At 36.9% G+C, this 17,441-nt stretch overlaps 1 protein-coding gene across 1 annotated transcript in view; it reads right to left on the reverse strand.

Annotated features, from left to right (window-relative positions):
• Positions 1-17,441, reverse strand: part of SNAP91 (synaptosome associated protein 91) — a 108,730-nt gene that overhangs the window by 58,894 nt on the left and 32,395 nt on the right. The window contains exons 5-7 of the mRNA XM_087817486.1: positions 17,246-17,339; positions 15,534-15,645; positions 7,362-7,468 (exon numbers count right to left, since the gene is read on the reverse strand). Of these exons, the coding sequence (XP_087673612.1) occupies positions 7,362-7,468; positions 15,534-15,645; positions 17,246-17,339 (313 nt within the window). The remainder of the gene's footprint in view (positions 1-7,361; positions 7,469-15,533; positions 15,646-17,245; positions 17,340-17,441) is intronic.

Here is a 17,441-nt window from a genome sequence, read left to right on the forward strand (position 1 = left end):
ATTATGAATCTGTATATTGCTTTGGGTATGAACATTTTAACAATATTAATTCTTCCAACCCATGAGCATGGAGTATCTTTTAATTTATTTGTGTATTCTTCAATTTCTTTCATTAATGTCTCGTAGTTTTCAATATACGGTCTTTCACCTCCTTGGATAAATTTATTCCTAGGTATTCCACTCTTTTTGATGCAACTGTAAGTACGACTTTCTTCTTAATTTCTCTTTCTGATAGTTCATTGTTAGTGTAAAAAAATGCAACAGGTTTTTGTGTATTGATTTTGTATTCTGCTACGTTACTGAATTTGTTTATTAGTTTTAATAATTTTTTGATGGAGTCTTTAGGTTTTTCAATATATAATACCATCTGAGAACAGTGACAGTTTTACTTCTACCTTTCCAACTTGGATGCCTTTTCTTTCTTTTTACTGCATAACTGCTCTTGCTAGGACTTCTAACACTATGTTGAATAAAAGTGGAGGGAGTGGCCATCCTTGTCTTGTTCTTGATCTTAGAGAAAATGGTTTCATCTTTCCACCATCATGTATGACGTTAGCTGTGGGCTTGTCATTTACGGCCCTTATTTCGGTTGAGGTACATTTCCTCTATACCTGTTTTATTGAGAGTTTTTTTTAAATCATAAATGGATGTTGAATTTTGTCAAACACCTTTTCTGCATCCATTGATATGATCATATGATTTTTATTCTTTCTTTTGTTAATGTGGTATGTCACATCCTTGCATCCACAGAACAAATCTCAGTTGATCATGGCGTATGCCCTTTTATGTATTCTTGAATTCAGATTGCTAATATTATGTAGAGAATTTATGCATCTATGATCACCCGTGATATTGGCCTGTATTTTCTTTTTCTGTGGCATCCTTACCTGGTTTTGGAATCAGGGTAATGCTGGCATTGTATAATGTGTTTAGAAAAGTTGTATTTTTTGGAAGAGTTTGAGAAGTATTAGTATTAGTTTTTCTTGGAATATTTGTTAGAATTCACCAGTGAACCATCTGGTCCTGAAATTTTGTTTGTTGGAAAGTTTTTGATTACTGATTCAATCTCCCTGCTAGTAATAAGTCTGTTCAGGTTTTCTATTTCAAATCATAATTCAGTCTTGGTAGGTTGTATGTTTCTAGGAATTTATCTCTTTCTTCTAGGATGTCCTATTTATTGGTGTATACTTGTTCATAATAGTCTCTTATGGGTCTTGGTATTTCTGTGGAATTAGTTGTAACATCTCTTTCATGTCTGTTTATTTATTTGAGTCTTCTCTTTTATTTCTTGCCGAGTCTAGCTAAAGTTTTGTCAGTTTTGTTTATCTGTTCAAAGATTGAGCTCTTAGTTTCACTGATCTTTTCTATCATCTTTTAAGTCTCTACTTCATTTATTTCTGCTCTAATCTTTGTTATTTCCTTCTTTCCAACTTTGGGCTTTATTTTTCATTTTCTAATTCCTTGAGGTGTAAAGTTAGGTTGTTTGAGACTTTTCTTGTTTCTTGAAGTAGGCATTTATCACTATGCACTGCTTTTTCTGCATCCCATAAATTTTGGTATGTTACATTTCCATTTTCATTTGTCTCAAGGTATTATTTGATTTCTCTTTTCATTTCTTCTTTGACCCATTAGTTGTCAGTAACATGTTGTTTAATCACCACATATTTGTGAATTTTCCAGTTTTCTTCATGGAATTTATTTCCAGTTTCATATTATTGTGGTCAGAAAATATACTTGATATGATTTCAGTCCTCTTAAATTTATTAAGACTTATTTTGTGGCCTCATATATGCTTTATCTTAGAAAATGTTCCACGTGTAGTTGAGAAGAATATCTATTTTGTTGCTTTTGGGTGGAATGTTTGTAACACTGGAATTTAAAATAGACTGTTATAGATATAAGTTGTTATATGTAAGGGGTGGGGGAGAGATTAATCAAAGAACTTAGATGCATATATGCATGACCTATGGACAGAGACAGTAGTGTGTTGAGGGCCTGGGGAGTGCGGGGGTGGATGCAGGGTGGAGGAGATCTATGGGGGAAACAGGAGACATCTGTAATACTTTCAACAATAAAGGTTGGCAGAATGGGTAAAAACACAGGATCCAACCATACGCTGTCTAGAAACTTATTTTAGATCTAAAGATACAAACAGGTTGAAAATGAAAGGGGAAAAAAAACCTATAGCAAATACCTACAAGATAAAGAAATCTAAGCACACAACTACAGAAATTCATCAAAGCACAAAGGAAGAGAACAAGAGAAGATGAAAGGAACAGAGAGGAACTACAAAAACAGCTAGAAAACATTTAACAAAATGGCAATAAGCTCATTTCTATCAACAATTACTTTATATGTAAATAGGCTAAACTGTCCAATCAAAAGACACAGAATGAATAAAAAACAAAATCCATGTATATGCTGACTACAAGAGACACACTTTATTTTTATTTAGATATTTATTTTTTAAAGTTATTATTTTTTTAAAATCCTCACTCAAGGACATGCTTTTATTGATTTTTTAGAGAGAGAGGAAGGGAGAGGGAGAGAGGGAAAGAAAGAGAGAGAAAGAGAGACAGATAGACAGGCATCGATGTGAGAGTGAAACATCAATCAGTTGCCTCCTGCACGTGCCCCAACTGGGAACTGAACCTGCAACCTGGGTAAGTGCTCTGACCAGGAATCAAACCCATCACCTTTCGGGGTATGTGACTATGCTCCAACCAACTGAGTTACACCAACCATGGCAAGAGACACACATTAGATGTAAGGACATTCAAAGTGAAGGGATGGAAAAAGATATTCCATGCAAATGGAAACCAAAAGAGAGGAGTACCTATACTTAGACAAAATAAACTTTAAAGCAAAGGCTGTAATAAGAGACAAAGAAGGGTGTTATATAATGATAAAAAGGTCAATCTAACAAGAGGCTATAACATTTATAAACATGTATTCACCTAATATAAGATCACTTAAATTTATATAAGGCAAATATTAAAAGATAAAAGAAGTAGAGATCAATGCAATAATAATAAAAGACTTTAATAACCCTACTTACATTGGTGAATAGATCATTCAGACAGAAAATTAATAAAGAAACATTAGCCTTAAAGGACATGTTATATATGAAATGAACTTAACAGATATAGTACATTCTATCCAAAAGTAATAGAATGTACATTTAAATTTCATAACTTGTTCAGGATGTATTTTAACTTCTTTCACAGACAGAACCATTTTGTTAGTTTCTTATGTATCCTTCCTGAGTTCCTTTATGTATATCCAAGGAAATGTTAACTATATAAACATTTATATCCCTCATTATTATACAATAGTGTATTATATATACTGAGTTTATATTTTTCATTTAACAATTTATCTTAGCTCTATATTGATACAAATATGCAGAGTTTCCTTATTTTTTAAAGTTACCTTGTCCTGTAACTTATTTAACAAGTCCCCTATTAACAGGCATTGAAGTTGATTCCATTGCAAGCAATGCTGCACACAATATTTTGCACCAATGTGGACTCACCTGTAGAATACATTTGTAGAAGTGGAATGACTAGGTAAAAGCATATAGAATTTTTAACTTTAGTAGGCTGGGGAAGGGAGTGGAGGGGGGGAGAAGAAGCAGAAAGAAAGAGCACATGTGTGTGTAAATATAGAAATAATAAAGGGAAATCAACGGAGAGAGTACATAGGTATAGGTGACCTATATACTCTCTTCATTGATTTATCTTTATCAATTCTTTTGTAGATTTGAAAATTATTCAAAATGAAAAGTTGGTAAAAATTCAAATTATAGCTTCAATGCTCTCATTTTATATAAATGATAGAATTGAGTCTCAAAGAAACAAAGTAGGTTAAAACAAAGTGTCTCTCTCTTTGAGAAATGAAGTGATTTGATTATGCTAATGAAAATAGAAGCAAATATATGAAGCGTAAATGTTGGGTTCCTGCAAAGACAATGAGGCAAACAGGAGACTGAAAAAATCCACCTATGCGTCACGTGCTGAGCTAACTTCTTTCCTCTGCCTTTTCTATGTCTAGATCAGCCTGGGCACTATTGATATTTCGGGATGATTCTTTGTTGGGGGCTGTCTTGTCTACTGTGGGATATTAGTAGTATCATTGGTCTCTACCCACTGGATGCTCATAGGCCTCCCCCTCTTCTTCTGTCTATCCATTGATGTACATGGGATTATAGTCCCCCACTATTATTGTATTGCTTTCTATTTGGTTGTGACAACCAAAAATGTCTCCAGATATTGTTCCCTGGGGAGGAAGGGGGAGCAAAATTGCTCACTGTGGAGCAGCACTGGTGCAGAGAGCATTGGCCCTCATCCCTCTAATCAGCTTATGCTGGAGATTCCTCCCTGAAATACAGATTTTTAACTGCTAATGACTGGATTCTGGCTTTAGGGAAGCCACTGATGCTTCCCTAAACTCACTTGTCATTACAAATTATGAAAATTATAAACTATGGCAACTTCATTACATTTTTCCATATTTTAAGACTCTTTAGATAATCCATTAAAATGTTAATATGAATGAAGTCAGTGTTTTTGAAATTAAAGTATTATGGATCCCTAATATTGGAATCACTTTGCTAAAAGGTGATGTGTTTTTACTAAATGTATAATTCTGTTAGAGACACAATTTAGAAATTCTTCCTTGACATTGCTATTTTTACTGTCTTGACCTCGGAAGATTGAGGTGAAGTGTGATTGTACTACAGAAATCTCATTACTTTCTGTCTGCAAATATTCTGGGAGACATAACTCCTACGACTTGGTATTTACCTTGGAATAGCAAACTAAGAATAACTTGGTTCTATAAAAGGGAAGCGTGTTTGGCAGAAATTCCTGTTACATGTAAAACAACCATTTTACTAAGTTTCAGTTCTCTGCTTTAGGAATCTTCAGTACAGTCAGCCCCCTGTATCCACGGGGTCTACATCCATGGATTCAACTAACCACAGATAAAAAATACTGGGAAAAAATGCTGTGTTGTTGGTGATGTGTACTATGTAGCCAGCCTATGATTGTGGTGTCTGTACTGAGCATATACAGATTCTTTTTCTTCTTGTCACTATCCCCTAAACAATGCAACGTAACAACTATTTAAATAGCATTTACATTGTATTCGATATTATAAGTAATCTAGAGATGATTTAAAGTATACAGGAGGATGGGATAGTTTATATGCAAATACAATGCCATTTCATATTAGGAGACTTGAGCATCTGTGGATTATGGGATCTACAGGGAGTCCTGGAATCAGCCCCCTGCAGATACCCAGGGATGACTGTATGAGAATACAAAACATGTAAGTTTTCTGCTCTTCAAGCAATTTCCCTGAGAAATTTGATTATTTCCATAGAAATTATTTTACTACTCTACATTTCTTTTATTATGATGAATAACTTACTGGTAACATTTTCCAACTGCCCAATAGAGTTGTATTTTTAAAATGATATTCTGGAAGTCTTCTACACACTCTAGGCAAGTGGTACTAACCACAGGATAGCTACTGGTTATGAGTCCATCTGAGTCCGTAGATACATACACCACATGAGTACTAACTGGGAGAGAAAGCTTTGTACATTTGTCAAAATATTTCTGTATTAACCAATCATAAGCATACCATTAAACACTGACATTCAAACAAATAGTGTTGAAACGATGAACAATTAATTTAAATGTGAAAGAAAACACAAATGGTTATGGGTTATCATTGTAGTTTAATGTTTATTCTATTAAAAATAATTTTGTAAATTAGTATCCATTCTATAAAACATTAATCATAATGTTCAAGTAAAAGTAATTCAGTTATTTAAAGACAGGCTCTCAGAGTGACATCTGATTTCTGTAACTGTCATCACAACAGCCTGAATTGAGCCTGTGCTAACATTAACAGACACAAAGTACATTTTTACATGTAAAAATAGAAGGAATTGATAAGTAAGTACACCTTTTCTCATGGAGACCTGAGCTGAGCCGTATTAATCTAATTAGATAAGTATATACTCAGACTGCCACATGTCCATCTTTACTTATCTGATACAAACAGTGACAATTAGGAAAACTGGGAAGCATGTGCACCAGGAATTAGTGGAACAATGAAATAATCTCCTGCTCTGGGTACTTAGGCAAAATTGTATTTCCCTAGAAAGAAATTAGGCAAATTTACTAGATTAGATTGATAACTATGGTTAAATCAGGGGAAAAAAATCATATAAAATACAAAACATAAAACCTGTGCAGCAGCAAAAGCAAAAGTTTCAAGCAATTATATCCTTTCTTAAAGACCATCGGCATCAATAAACCCATGAGGAAATACACACGAACATGCTTTCAGGTACATGTAATCTATATAAGCTAATCTTTACCTTTGTTTCCCATGTGATATAAAAATTTTTATTCCTGATTACAAGCTGTAAGGATCAAAGCTGAAGAGATAGCATTTTACAATATTATTTTGGTCTCAGAATTTGAATTTGACAAGTATTACTCCTGTGAATAAATGAGATTTGAAATATAACACATAGACGAGAGTGTTTTTGAAATTGTGTATATAAAACACTTCTTCTGTGCTATATTCTCAAAACGGCAAAAATTACAAAAGCATGACATGAATGTCCCATGGTCATGGCATTGTGTACTTTGCTATTGGGCTTCAAGGACCCCTTGCGCACAGTGCTCCAGTCAGTCTTAGCAGTCAGACGACATGAAAGATAGAAACCCATCTTACTAACAGATAACAATGTCACAATTTCCAATATCAGTATGAATCAGTAATTGGGTTTTAGAAGAGAAAAGACCAACTTACAGAGAACCTCAGGAACACCAACTATACGGTTATAAAGTCATTTTGACTAAGTATAAAAAAAGTCCTTAAGAAACAATTTTAAAACTTTATAAAATTAATTATACTTTGTTTTATTTTTTCAGTGTGTCTAAATCACTGACAAGGTAAGAAAGGTCAGATTTTATGATCTATCATTTACACACTAAGAACAATGGATAGACTTTTCTGAGGATTTTTTCTAGGGTTCAATCAAAAGGAAGCACTTCCTTACAATCAAAGATAGCCAGAACAGACCACCTTACCAAGCAGTAAATGAGCTCATAGCCATGAAACCTTTATTTAAGACAATGATCATGTGCTTGGGGTATAGGAGTGCAGAGAACAGCTCTGAGTGAAAAGTTGGATGAGGTGACCTCTAAGGTCACTTCCAACCCTACGCTCTGTGATCTGTGGCAGTGTCTGGCTAGATTATAAATGTTATCCTTTACTCCAGATACATGAGCTAGTATTTTAAAATTATGTTTCCAACAAAGCTTAATATTGCTTACCTCTGCAACTTTGAGAAATTCAGACACGCGCGTCATTCTGGTTAGAAATCGTTTGTAAATTTCTAGAGCATCTTTACACTGTCCTTTCTTCATTTCAAAAAACTTTTCTAGAAGAGACAGACAAGGATTTTGAAAAGAATATTATATTCAATTTCATTCTAAGCTTATGTTAATACCATTACTTAAAACTGAAATTAATGTTTGAATCAAAACACTTGGCGCTAAAATCTGTAAGAGGTAGTAATGCACCTAAACAAGGAGACCTGAGTAGTTTAAAAAAAAGATGTTGCCCGGCCAGGCATGGCTCAGTGGTTGAGCATCAACCTAGGATCCAGGCGATCAGGGTTCAATTCCCGGTCAGGGCACATGCCTGGGTTTCGGGCTCAATCCCCAGTCGGGGGCGTGCAGGAGGCAGCCGAGCAATCACTCTCTCATTATTGATGTTTCCATCTCTCTCTCTCCCTTTCCTTTCCTCTCTCTGAAATCAATAAAGATATATATATTTTTTAAAAAAAGGTGTTATGTTCTACCGTGTCTCACATGAAATAGTAGAGGCAATGAAAATACAGTTAAAGTAGAAGAACACATGAATTATCACAACAGGTGAAATTCATGGCCCATACCTCTCAGTGCTCCGTTTTGGAAAGCAGCGTCAAATTCTTTGTGATAACAATCTCAGCGTTATGGGTGACTGCACCGAACAGCATCCTTATTTCCTTACTAGCTCCCTCTAAACCAACAATTTCACATCATAAAGCAATAACCTAAAAAATTCCCCGAATTCACTACAAGAATTCTCTACAATGTCTACACTCTGTATAAACTGATACTTGCTTTTATTGTTTGTAAATGATTTCTTTCAAACAGTGTAATGTATTTTTTAGTTATAAAATAGTGGTTTTGTGAAAAACATTTGGTTGACCAAGCTCTCCTTGACTTCCTAGTCTACAACTGTCTCCTCTTTCTCAACCTGCAGCTTTCTCGTCAGAAAAACAGAGGACCTTGCTGTTATCTTCGGTGCTCCTAAGATCAGCCATCCCGGTCATTAAGGTACTATGGCTCCATTACAACTGCAGCACCACAGTGTACTTTCTCCACACCGTTTTGAGGAAAACCAGCACTATATCCGTGCTTTTGCCAGCCAGTCTTTCATCAATCCCTTCAGTCAATAACTGCTGCTGCTGCGGATGGCGACACGGCAGGCCATCGTCTGCAACAGCTCCAGGCAACTCTGGATCACAACCGACGGCGCAGGATCGTTATTTTATATTTACACGTGGTTAAACACATGCTATTCTTCTATTCGCTCAGACTTTAAAAGTTCTTGATTTCATTCAGCATGTAATTTTACTACCTCAAAGTATTTTAAATTTTCTCAAGAAGGGTTTAATAATATATAATTACACAAAGAACTAATTATTAAGGGCAGCTACTCATTACCTTCTGTTGACAGTCTTTTTGTAATTTTACTTTTAGCATGGACCACCCCTGCAGGGCATTCAGGGGAAGCAAACACACACAGTTTCCTACATGTTAAGATTTGAGAAGGAAGTGAGCTTAAAAAAATGGCCAAAGCTAAAGCTATATTCTTTATCCACACTATCATCTTTTTTTATGCTATAGGTAAGATCATGGTGCTATAAGGAAACAAATATTTTTTAGTTTAAAGTTTTGAAAATAAGAACTTATTCTGGTAAAACATACTTTTCTTTTTTTCTTGTTATACAGTCTTCACATAAACAATCTCTTCCAAATGTCTAAACTACTTTTCTTTATTATAATCTAAGTTTATTTCTTTGCATCAGATCTTCAGTAATAACACAAAAAAAGAGACTCAAAATAATCACAATTTCCTTTTTAAACTAATGCATCAAAATTTTAAGCAACTTTTCTCTGTCTCCTTTGGATGCTTTTAAAATTGTATTTATCATGGTAATTTAGGATTCAGCAACAAAAGAGATTCAATCATGGCTTTAGGTCATAGTCTCATAACTGTTTCTATCACAGTAGTAATGACATTGAAAGGCAACATGTACTGATACAGGCAAAGTTGTGAGGTTCCCTTGTCCTCTTAGAGACCAGGGCAGGTTCCAGAGAAATTAACACTTTTAACAGAAGGTATGTGTCACCCAGAAGTGAGCCTCTTTCTTTCATACTAAAGACACATTGGTTTTCAGTATTTTGAAATGATCAAATTTGACATTTGTAACATGAATCTTTGTAAAGTACTGATACATTCCCATCATGTTAGTATTAACTTTCACAGAATTACTGTCTTAGGAAAGGAGCCACATGAAAAGGAATCTCATCCCTGAAAGACACACCAAGGCTTTTGCATGTGAACTATTACTAATGACCATCAGTCAGTAAGGTAAGCATCTTCTAACCTGAACATCAGAGTTTCAATATAGTGATAAAATGTTTGTGAAGGTTTTTGCCACCAATATTGATTCCAATATGAGACGCAGAGAATTGGTCATGAAGTCCTTGATTAAAACGAACCCATAATATATTTATCAAGTTAACTCCTAGCATTACCTAGTAAACAAAAAACACACCTGTCTCAAAACACTTAGAATACTAAGTGTGCCTATGTTCTAGATTGTTACTTGCACAAGAGCTATTTGTCAGCGCAGAATGAAGGCCACTCCAACCAGAATGTTCTCTCACAGGAATGTACTCCTCTACCACTTTCAAAGATTCAGGGTCTTTAATATGAAAAAGTGTAACTCTCCTCCTTTTCTGCTCCTAATCTTAGCCAATAGGCTATCTTTTTCAAATTAAATGAAATAAAAGTATGTACTGAAGGGTTGTTATTTAATATAAAGAAAAAATGCATTCTTACTACAATCTGTGAATTCAATATAAAGAGAAAGTAGAGCAGCATTTAAGTAGCTGTTCAAGGCAACAATAGAGGAGAAGCACATGGCTTAACATGTTTGTTAAATGAACTGTGGAGCTGATATAGCCAACATTCTTGAAGCAGAAGTGGGAATGAAACAAGGGTCCACAGGTGCGAGAGGGTGAGAATGAACTAACTGAACACCTCAAAGATAAGTGAGGTTTTAGATTTAAAAGACTAATTATATATAAACAGAAACAAGAAGATTAGGAAGGGTAAATTCAAGAGGTCAGTTTTAGACGTTTAGTTTTAGGTAAGAACACAATATTTAAATTTAAGTGTCTACAAATAAGACATGCAAAAGTAAAGCTCAGAATAAAGGTAAGGACTGACATAATTAGATTTGGGACTCATCATCACGGAGATAGTAGGTTTTCCAACGAAGAAAATACAGGAGCAGCAGAATGGTAGATGGTTAGAAAGAAACCAGCAAAAGCTCATATTTATGAGTAAGATCAGTCAGCAAAAGAAAACAAAAAGTCTATCTTATTTGGCTTACTGATAAACTCTCCCATCTGAAATAAAGGTAATATGGTTTTGAACTGCCTATTATAGGCACCAATCTTTCTCCACTAAAGGCAAAACCTCCCAAGAGCCCTGTATTCAGTGTTGGGATTGGCTCACCTGTCCTCCATTCTATCGTTTTCTAGACTCATGAGAAGCCAGGGTTCCGGATGTAAATAAGGCAGACCTGTGGGAGGCCTAGAAGGTGAAACTGAGGCAGAACCATGTTTCCTGTACCTTTTCAGCTGCTCCTTACAAGTGCTAAAACCTTAGAAGTATGAGTTTATCTTTCAGCAGCATTGCATTGTCTGCTGTCCACTTTAGGGGTTTTGAGGAGTAAATGTTATGGCGGTGGCCTCTTGATATGACTCCCTACTCACTGGATTATAGCTTCAGGTGCCTGTTCTCCAGCTTCCTAGGATTGCAAGGCAGTCAGGGTGGTGGGAGCAGCGATTTGCTTTTAGCACACCTTAAACTGGTGGCCTCAGTAGTAGCTCCCCTAATGTGTAAGAACTTAGTATTCGGAAGTCATCTCAGCAGGCGGAGCCTAGAACCAGTGCCTGCAGGCTTCCAACAATTACATAAGCACCTACCTTCCTGTATCAAATCCCTTTTTATTTACAATATGTACAGTACTTTCTGTATCTTGAATGGACACAATATTTAGTACCCATACTGGCTGTAGAAATAAGACCCTCAAAAATGTTGAAAATGGGAAACTGGGAATAGATATGTAACCTGATTGGATTTGCTGGCAGCGATGACCACCTGTAACTATTGGAAAATTGGATTCTTATAGTCTGTGCTGCACAGGAGCAAAATAATTACTTAAATGATCATCTACGGTTTTCTGAAATGAGCACCCAGAATTAAGCATATCAGACCAAGCAGCTGCTGGGATAGACCACCATGATGGGAGCAAGGCAAACAGAACTGTGGGGTAAGTGGCTGCTCCTGACTCCCCTGAAGAGCTTATGAAGGAAAATGACAGCACAGGATTTGAAATTATTGGCTCAAGGCTCCATTTAGACTGTGGTACTTCAAGCTGGCCTAAAATAACCTTATCTCTTACAGACACAGGGCTGTCAGAGCTGAAAGTCAGATAGAGTCTAATCTAGTGAGTTGCTGAATTATAACTTCTGTGGGTAAGTTAAATTTCCAGCCTCACCGGTTTCCTTTGTGAAAGTTAGGGCTTTTATTGTGAAAGAAAATTGGAAACAAAAACAAAACGCTGGGGTAGATTCATACCCAAATGAGCTATCCTTGCTGGAAAAAGCTTCCCCTCTTAGTCTGAAGAAGGTGGTCCTCCCTTGCTTAGAGATCTTATAATCCACCCACCTTTCATCAGGGAATGAAAATTCTCCTCATACCCTATCCCTCTACTTCTTATTCCCTTCCTGCCAACTGCCTCGATACCTCGAATGAAATTAGGATCCAGCAATTCTAGCATGCCTGAGGGAGACAGACACGAAGTCTGACCCAGGAGGAGAAACCACACATGCTAAAAGAAGTGCAAGAATCTGTAAATTTATGTTGGCAGTAGGACTGCCAGACAAAAATGCAAGACACTGAATTAAATTTAAATTGTAAATAACAAATAGTTTTTAGCATGAGCATGTCCCAAATATTGCACAGTATTTATTAATACAGAGTCATTCATGTTGATCTGAATACAAATTTAATGGGGCGTCTTGTATTTTTTCCTCCTGAATCTGTCCATCCTAATTGATAAAAATCTAGAGAATTGGAATGAATTTTAAAGGTTCTGAGCAGGAAAGGAATCTTACATTAGAGTTTATAATGTAATCGATAACTTATCGATTTGGGTGAGCATACCAAAATGCTAGCCTTGAACACAGTGGTTCTCAAACTGAAGTCCCCAGACTGGCAGCAACAGCACTGCTCAGGACCTTACTAGAAATGCAGTTCTCAGGCCTTTCCCCAGACCTACTGAATTAGAAACTCCAGGTTAGGGTCTAGCAAACCTGGATTTCAGTAAGCCCTCCAGGTATTCTTAAGGAAGTTTCTAGAAACACAGACAAAGCACTTTTTTTCTCCTAAAAAGGGACTGTTACCAGAGTGACTAGCACAGGGGAAAGGACATACCCAGACTTTTCAGGGACACAAACTCTAAGCTGATGCTTCTCCCTGGGGACTCAAAATGTCACTATATGTTCTACCAATCTGAGTAGAGGCTCTATGGAGATTAGGTGATAAAAGAAAACTATACCCAGTGGATGCATGAAACTATCTGTGGTTATTTCCCAAGTTTCTTGAATATATAGTTGGAGTAGAAATATTTTTAATCGTGCAGAGTCCCCACACTGGTTTCCTAGTTTCTGCAAACAATCAGGGTTAGCATTCCATCATATCCCCAGTTAACTTGGGTATCTGGTTTGTGCAAAAGATGCACGGATGGTAGAGAGTAACAGTAGATTACTGTAAACTTAATCAGGTGGTGATGCTTACTTGTAGAGATCCAGATGAGTCCTTACCAGTGTAAAATCAGCACAGCTCCTGACACCTGACAGGCATCTATCAAGCTAGAAAATTCTTTTGTCTCTATCCCAATAAACAGAGTCCATCAGAAGTAGTCTGCTTTCATCTGGCAGGATGCCAGTACTCCCTCACTGTCTTATTTCAAGGCTATCAACCTCTCTGGCTGTCATAATCCCAGGGGATATCACTTTGATGACATTATTCTGATTGTATCTAGTGGGCAGGAATTTCAAGTATGCTAAGTGTCTTGATAAGATACATGAATAGCAAAGGATGAGAGGTAGAATCTATGAATGTTCAGGGCCCTGCTACTTCAATGAAATTTCTGAAGGTCCAAAGGTCCCCTCCACGGTGAAAGACAAATTGCTTCACCTTGCACCCCCTATAACTAAAATGCAGGCAAAAGTTCGCTGAGCTCTTCTGGTTTGGGACGTAACATATACAACATGTGTGTACTGCTCTAAACAGAATATCTGGTACAGTATCAAATATAAATTAGAATCCAGTCAAAGGGAAGGCTCTGCAACCTCTCCAGAATGGAGCCACACAGGCCTCTGCTCCTGCAGATCTAAAGGAACTCAACGTGTCTGCATCAGCTCCAAATGCAGCAGAATGCCCTGGCTTGCTCTTCTAGGAAAATAAAGAAGTCTTCAGTGCTTTGGAGCAGAGCCATGTCTTCTTCAGACAGTAACTAATATCCTTTGGGAAAATTGCTCTTGGCTTTCTTCTAGAGACTTAGATTCTCACCATAGAATATTGAGTAGTCATGAGACCTCAAGTGTTAATCTAATATACCAAACCATAAAGTTGGACAAGTGCAAGAATACTCCATTATCGAACGGAAGTGGAGCATCAGAGATCAGCCTCAAGCAGATCCTGAATCCTGTGCAGGTTGTGCGAACAGGACTCGTATTCCCAGTGTACCTCGTCTTCTGCATTGACATCTCTCCCTCAAATCATGCCTGTGACCTGCTGACCGGGGGACAACAGAACTCAAGCTTGGTTTGGAGATGGTTTCTCATGCTGGCACCAGTTGGAAATGGTCTGCTGAATCATTATATTCCTACAAAGGTGTGACCTTTGGAGTGAATGAAATCTTTTATTGTGGGCCAAGCTTTATGTAGGATATCTATCTGATTTTTCACTTTATGTCAAAGAAAATATGACGAGACATACAGAAACACACAAAAATACATGCAGTAACTAACTGCTGGCCTGTTTGGGGACTTGGAAAAAAATAAAATTGGAAGATTAGTGAAGAGTGGTCTGGAGAATAGTAGATGGACCTCTGGGAATGAATGAAGAACATGAGATTATTTTTATCCCATGCAAATGCAGGCCAAAGGCATACACCACAGAAAGGCTCTCAATAATCAGGGGGATAAGAGGACTCCATAAGCTGATGAACTAAGTGCCGTTGCTAAGTCTTCAGTCTGCCAATACCTGGGGTCAATGCTGAGCTTCCACCATGGCGTCATCCACAAAGGAACAGGGTAAGGATGAATTCCTAGCGGGGAGAGCAGTGATCTCTCTATACCGTAACAGGCAGCTTATCCTGCACGTGGATTTATCATCTCGGCCCATATTGCTCTGCCAGTACCACCATCTGTGGCATTACTCACCATCACGGTATCTCACACAACACTGCCTCTATTTTTACTGCACACGAAGGGAGACAACAGACTCCACAGAATCCATCAGTCTTAGCACGAATCCCATCAGTCCAGAAGTGGCTGCCTTACAAAATGATGGGACAGCCTGAAGAAGAATCCATTTCAAACCTGCTCTAGGAAGATACCTTAAGAAGTTAGGGATTCTAGTGTATACTCTGAACCAATGATCAATGTACGGGTCCAGGAACCCAGGAGCTAGAGTGGCCCCTCTCACTGTTATATACTGAGGTGGCAGTGGCTGTTTGTTTCCTGCATGTCTGCAGGGTGGCATCACAGGTAGTTGTTAGCATAATGGAGCAGTTATTTATCATTATGGGACTTATTCCAAGAGGCAAAGCTTAGATCCTACTCCTTTAGTCATTCCGAAATATAGAAAAGCACCAAAATCCCTGTATGAAATCCCTTCCTGCTTAAAATACCTAGAGAACTTCCTGTTTCCAGCACTTAGCTTAATCTCAACTGATGAGAGAATACACAGGGAAATGTGACCGGACTAAATCATATATTTAGATTTTCATGTATTCAGTCTGTGGTGTACAAATCTTTGCATTCTGATACAATCTTTATGCAAACATCATTTAGTGGTCTACCTACCAAGTAGGTTAATAACTCCATCGTTGTAGCAAGCAAAAAGTTTGATAAGATCTTTGAAAAGAAGCATAAATGCAGCATTTATGACACCATTTGTTAGCTCATTTGGATGCACCTAGAAAATGAAAAGTTAATATGTTAAGTCATATCAAATGACAATTTTTCTTAGAGTACATTAACATGTCTCAAATGATTACTAAGAAATTCACCCCTATTTTACAAATGTTTTATAATTCTTTTAGTAACCCCACCAAAAGATGGACTGTGTTTTTCTTGCTTCAATTTAAGTCAATGAAGTTGGTCCTATCAATTATAAGACATACAAACATTCTATTAGATCAGTCATCCATAGATGTTCAAAACCCACCTTTTGAACATCTGGTCTTTTTTTGCTTTTACTGTTATATTACATTCTTCCACTTCCCCTATGTAATGTTGTCTGTGGAAGGGTTCAGGTTCCAGGGCCTGCAGTGACTCAGTGAGGAGGCGTAGCATGGGGAATAGATACCTTACCAGCTACCCCTAAAACAATTCTTGAACCTCACAGCATTCACCCATCCACCAAATACCCTAATCACCAACACAAAGAATAATAGTTTCTCTTAACCCCCCAATCCTTGTTCACAACTTCTCAAGCTCTGTTTTTCCCCCTTTATAACTTTTCTCCCTTAAGACAGTACCATTATTGGGGGCAAAAAAAAGCAAAGAAAAAGAAATGCACAAAAAGGAAAAAAAAGTTAAGAGAAGCAATTCCATAAATACCTAGAGTTAAGTCCTTACTATAAAATCTGCCAAAAAACAAGATGGTTTGCTGCTTTTACTGAAATGTCACAGGAATTGGGTGGATGACTAGAATTCAATTATAGAGTAAACCATATAACTGTAACAGAAATTTTGTTATTAATATTTAAGAAAAATTGTTTTAAACAACTACCAAAAGAGGGGAAAGCTAACAATGTGAGTTAAGAATCTTATTACATGTCAGAATATTTTATTTTCATGAATCAAATGTTTAAACTTTTTTATTTTGAAATAACTGTAAATCCATATGCCGTTGTAAAAAATAGAGATTCCCAGGTACCATGTACCCAGGTTCTTCCAATGGTAACATCATAGAAGTATAGTACAATATCACAGCCAGGATACTGATATTGATACAATCCACCAATCTTATCCAGAGTTCCCCAATTTTACTTGTGTTCATGTGTGTGTGCATATTTAGTTCTATAAAATCTTATCACATGTGTAGGTTAGTGTATTTACCACCACAGCCAAGACACAGGTATGGTTTTAAGAGACCAGTCACACTGGTTCTGTCATGAAGAAGGACCTTGACAAAACAAAACTAATTCTTTGGTGGATGGTGTCATTTAAGCAGTCTGTATAAAATCGCTTCTAACAGTAGGCTGAGTTACTTAGCTGCCTGCCAGTACATTTTGCAGCTACAGTCTGTCAAAGACAACAGGAGACGACCATCCTGCTCCAAACCTGGGGTTCCAAGAATGCATTGCTCACATTTTTCCACGACTTAAGTAAATATCTGGTAAACTGCTCGGACAATCTGGTCAATCATGTCTACCGTGCTAACAGCTTCAGCGTAAATGAGGGAGATCTAAATCTGCTTCCTGAGGATATTCCCAGCTTTACTCGTAGCCTACCTTCAAATAAAAGACAACACTGACTGTGTAAGAAAGATTTGCCAGTGAGATACATACATCGAATTCAAGCAGTGCATCAATCTGTCCCTGCAGTATTGGCATACTCTTTAGTAGCTTTTCGGGAACCATTGTCCTCATTACACCATCGGCCCTACAATTTTTTAAAAAAAGAAAAAGATAAAACTTCCTTGTACATGGAAAATTCAAGACCACATGCATTGTTCTAAGCTGTTTCCCCCCTATTTCCCTGTTA

This window comes from Miniopterus natalensis, chromosome 5 (assembly GCF_054644295.1).
Source record: "Miniopterus natalensis isolate mMinNat1 chromosome 5, mMinNat1.hap1, whole genome shotgun sequence".
Lineage (NCBI taxonomy): Eukaryota > Metazoa > Chordata > Mammalia > Chiroptera > Miniopteridae > Miniopterus > Miniopterus natalensis.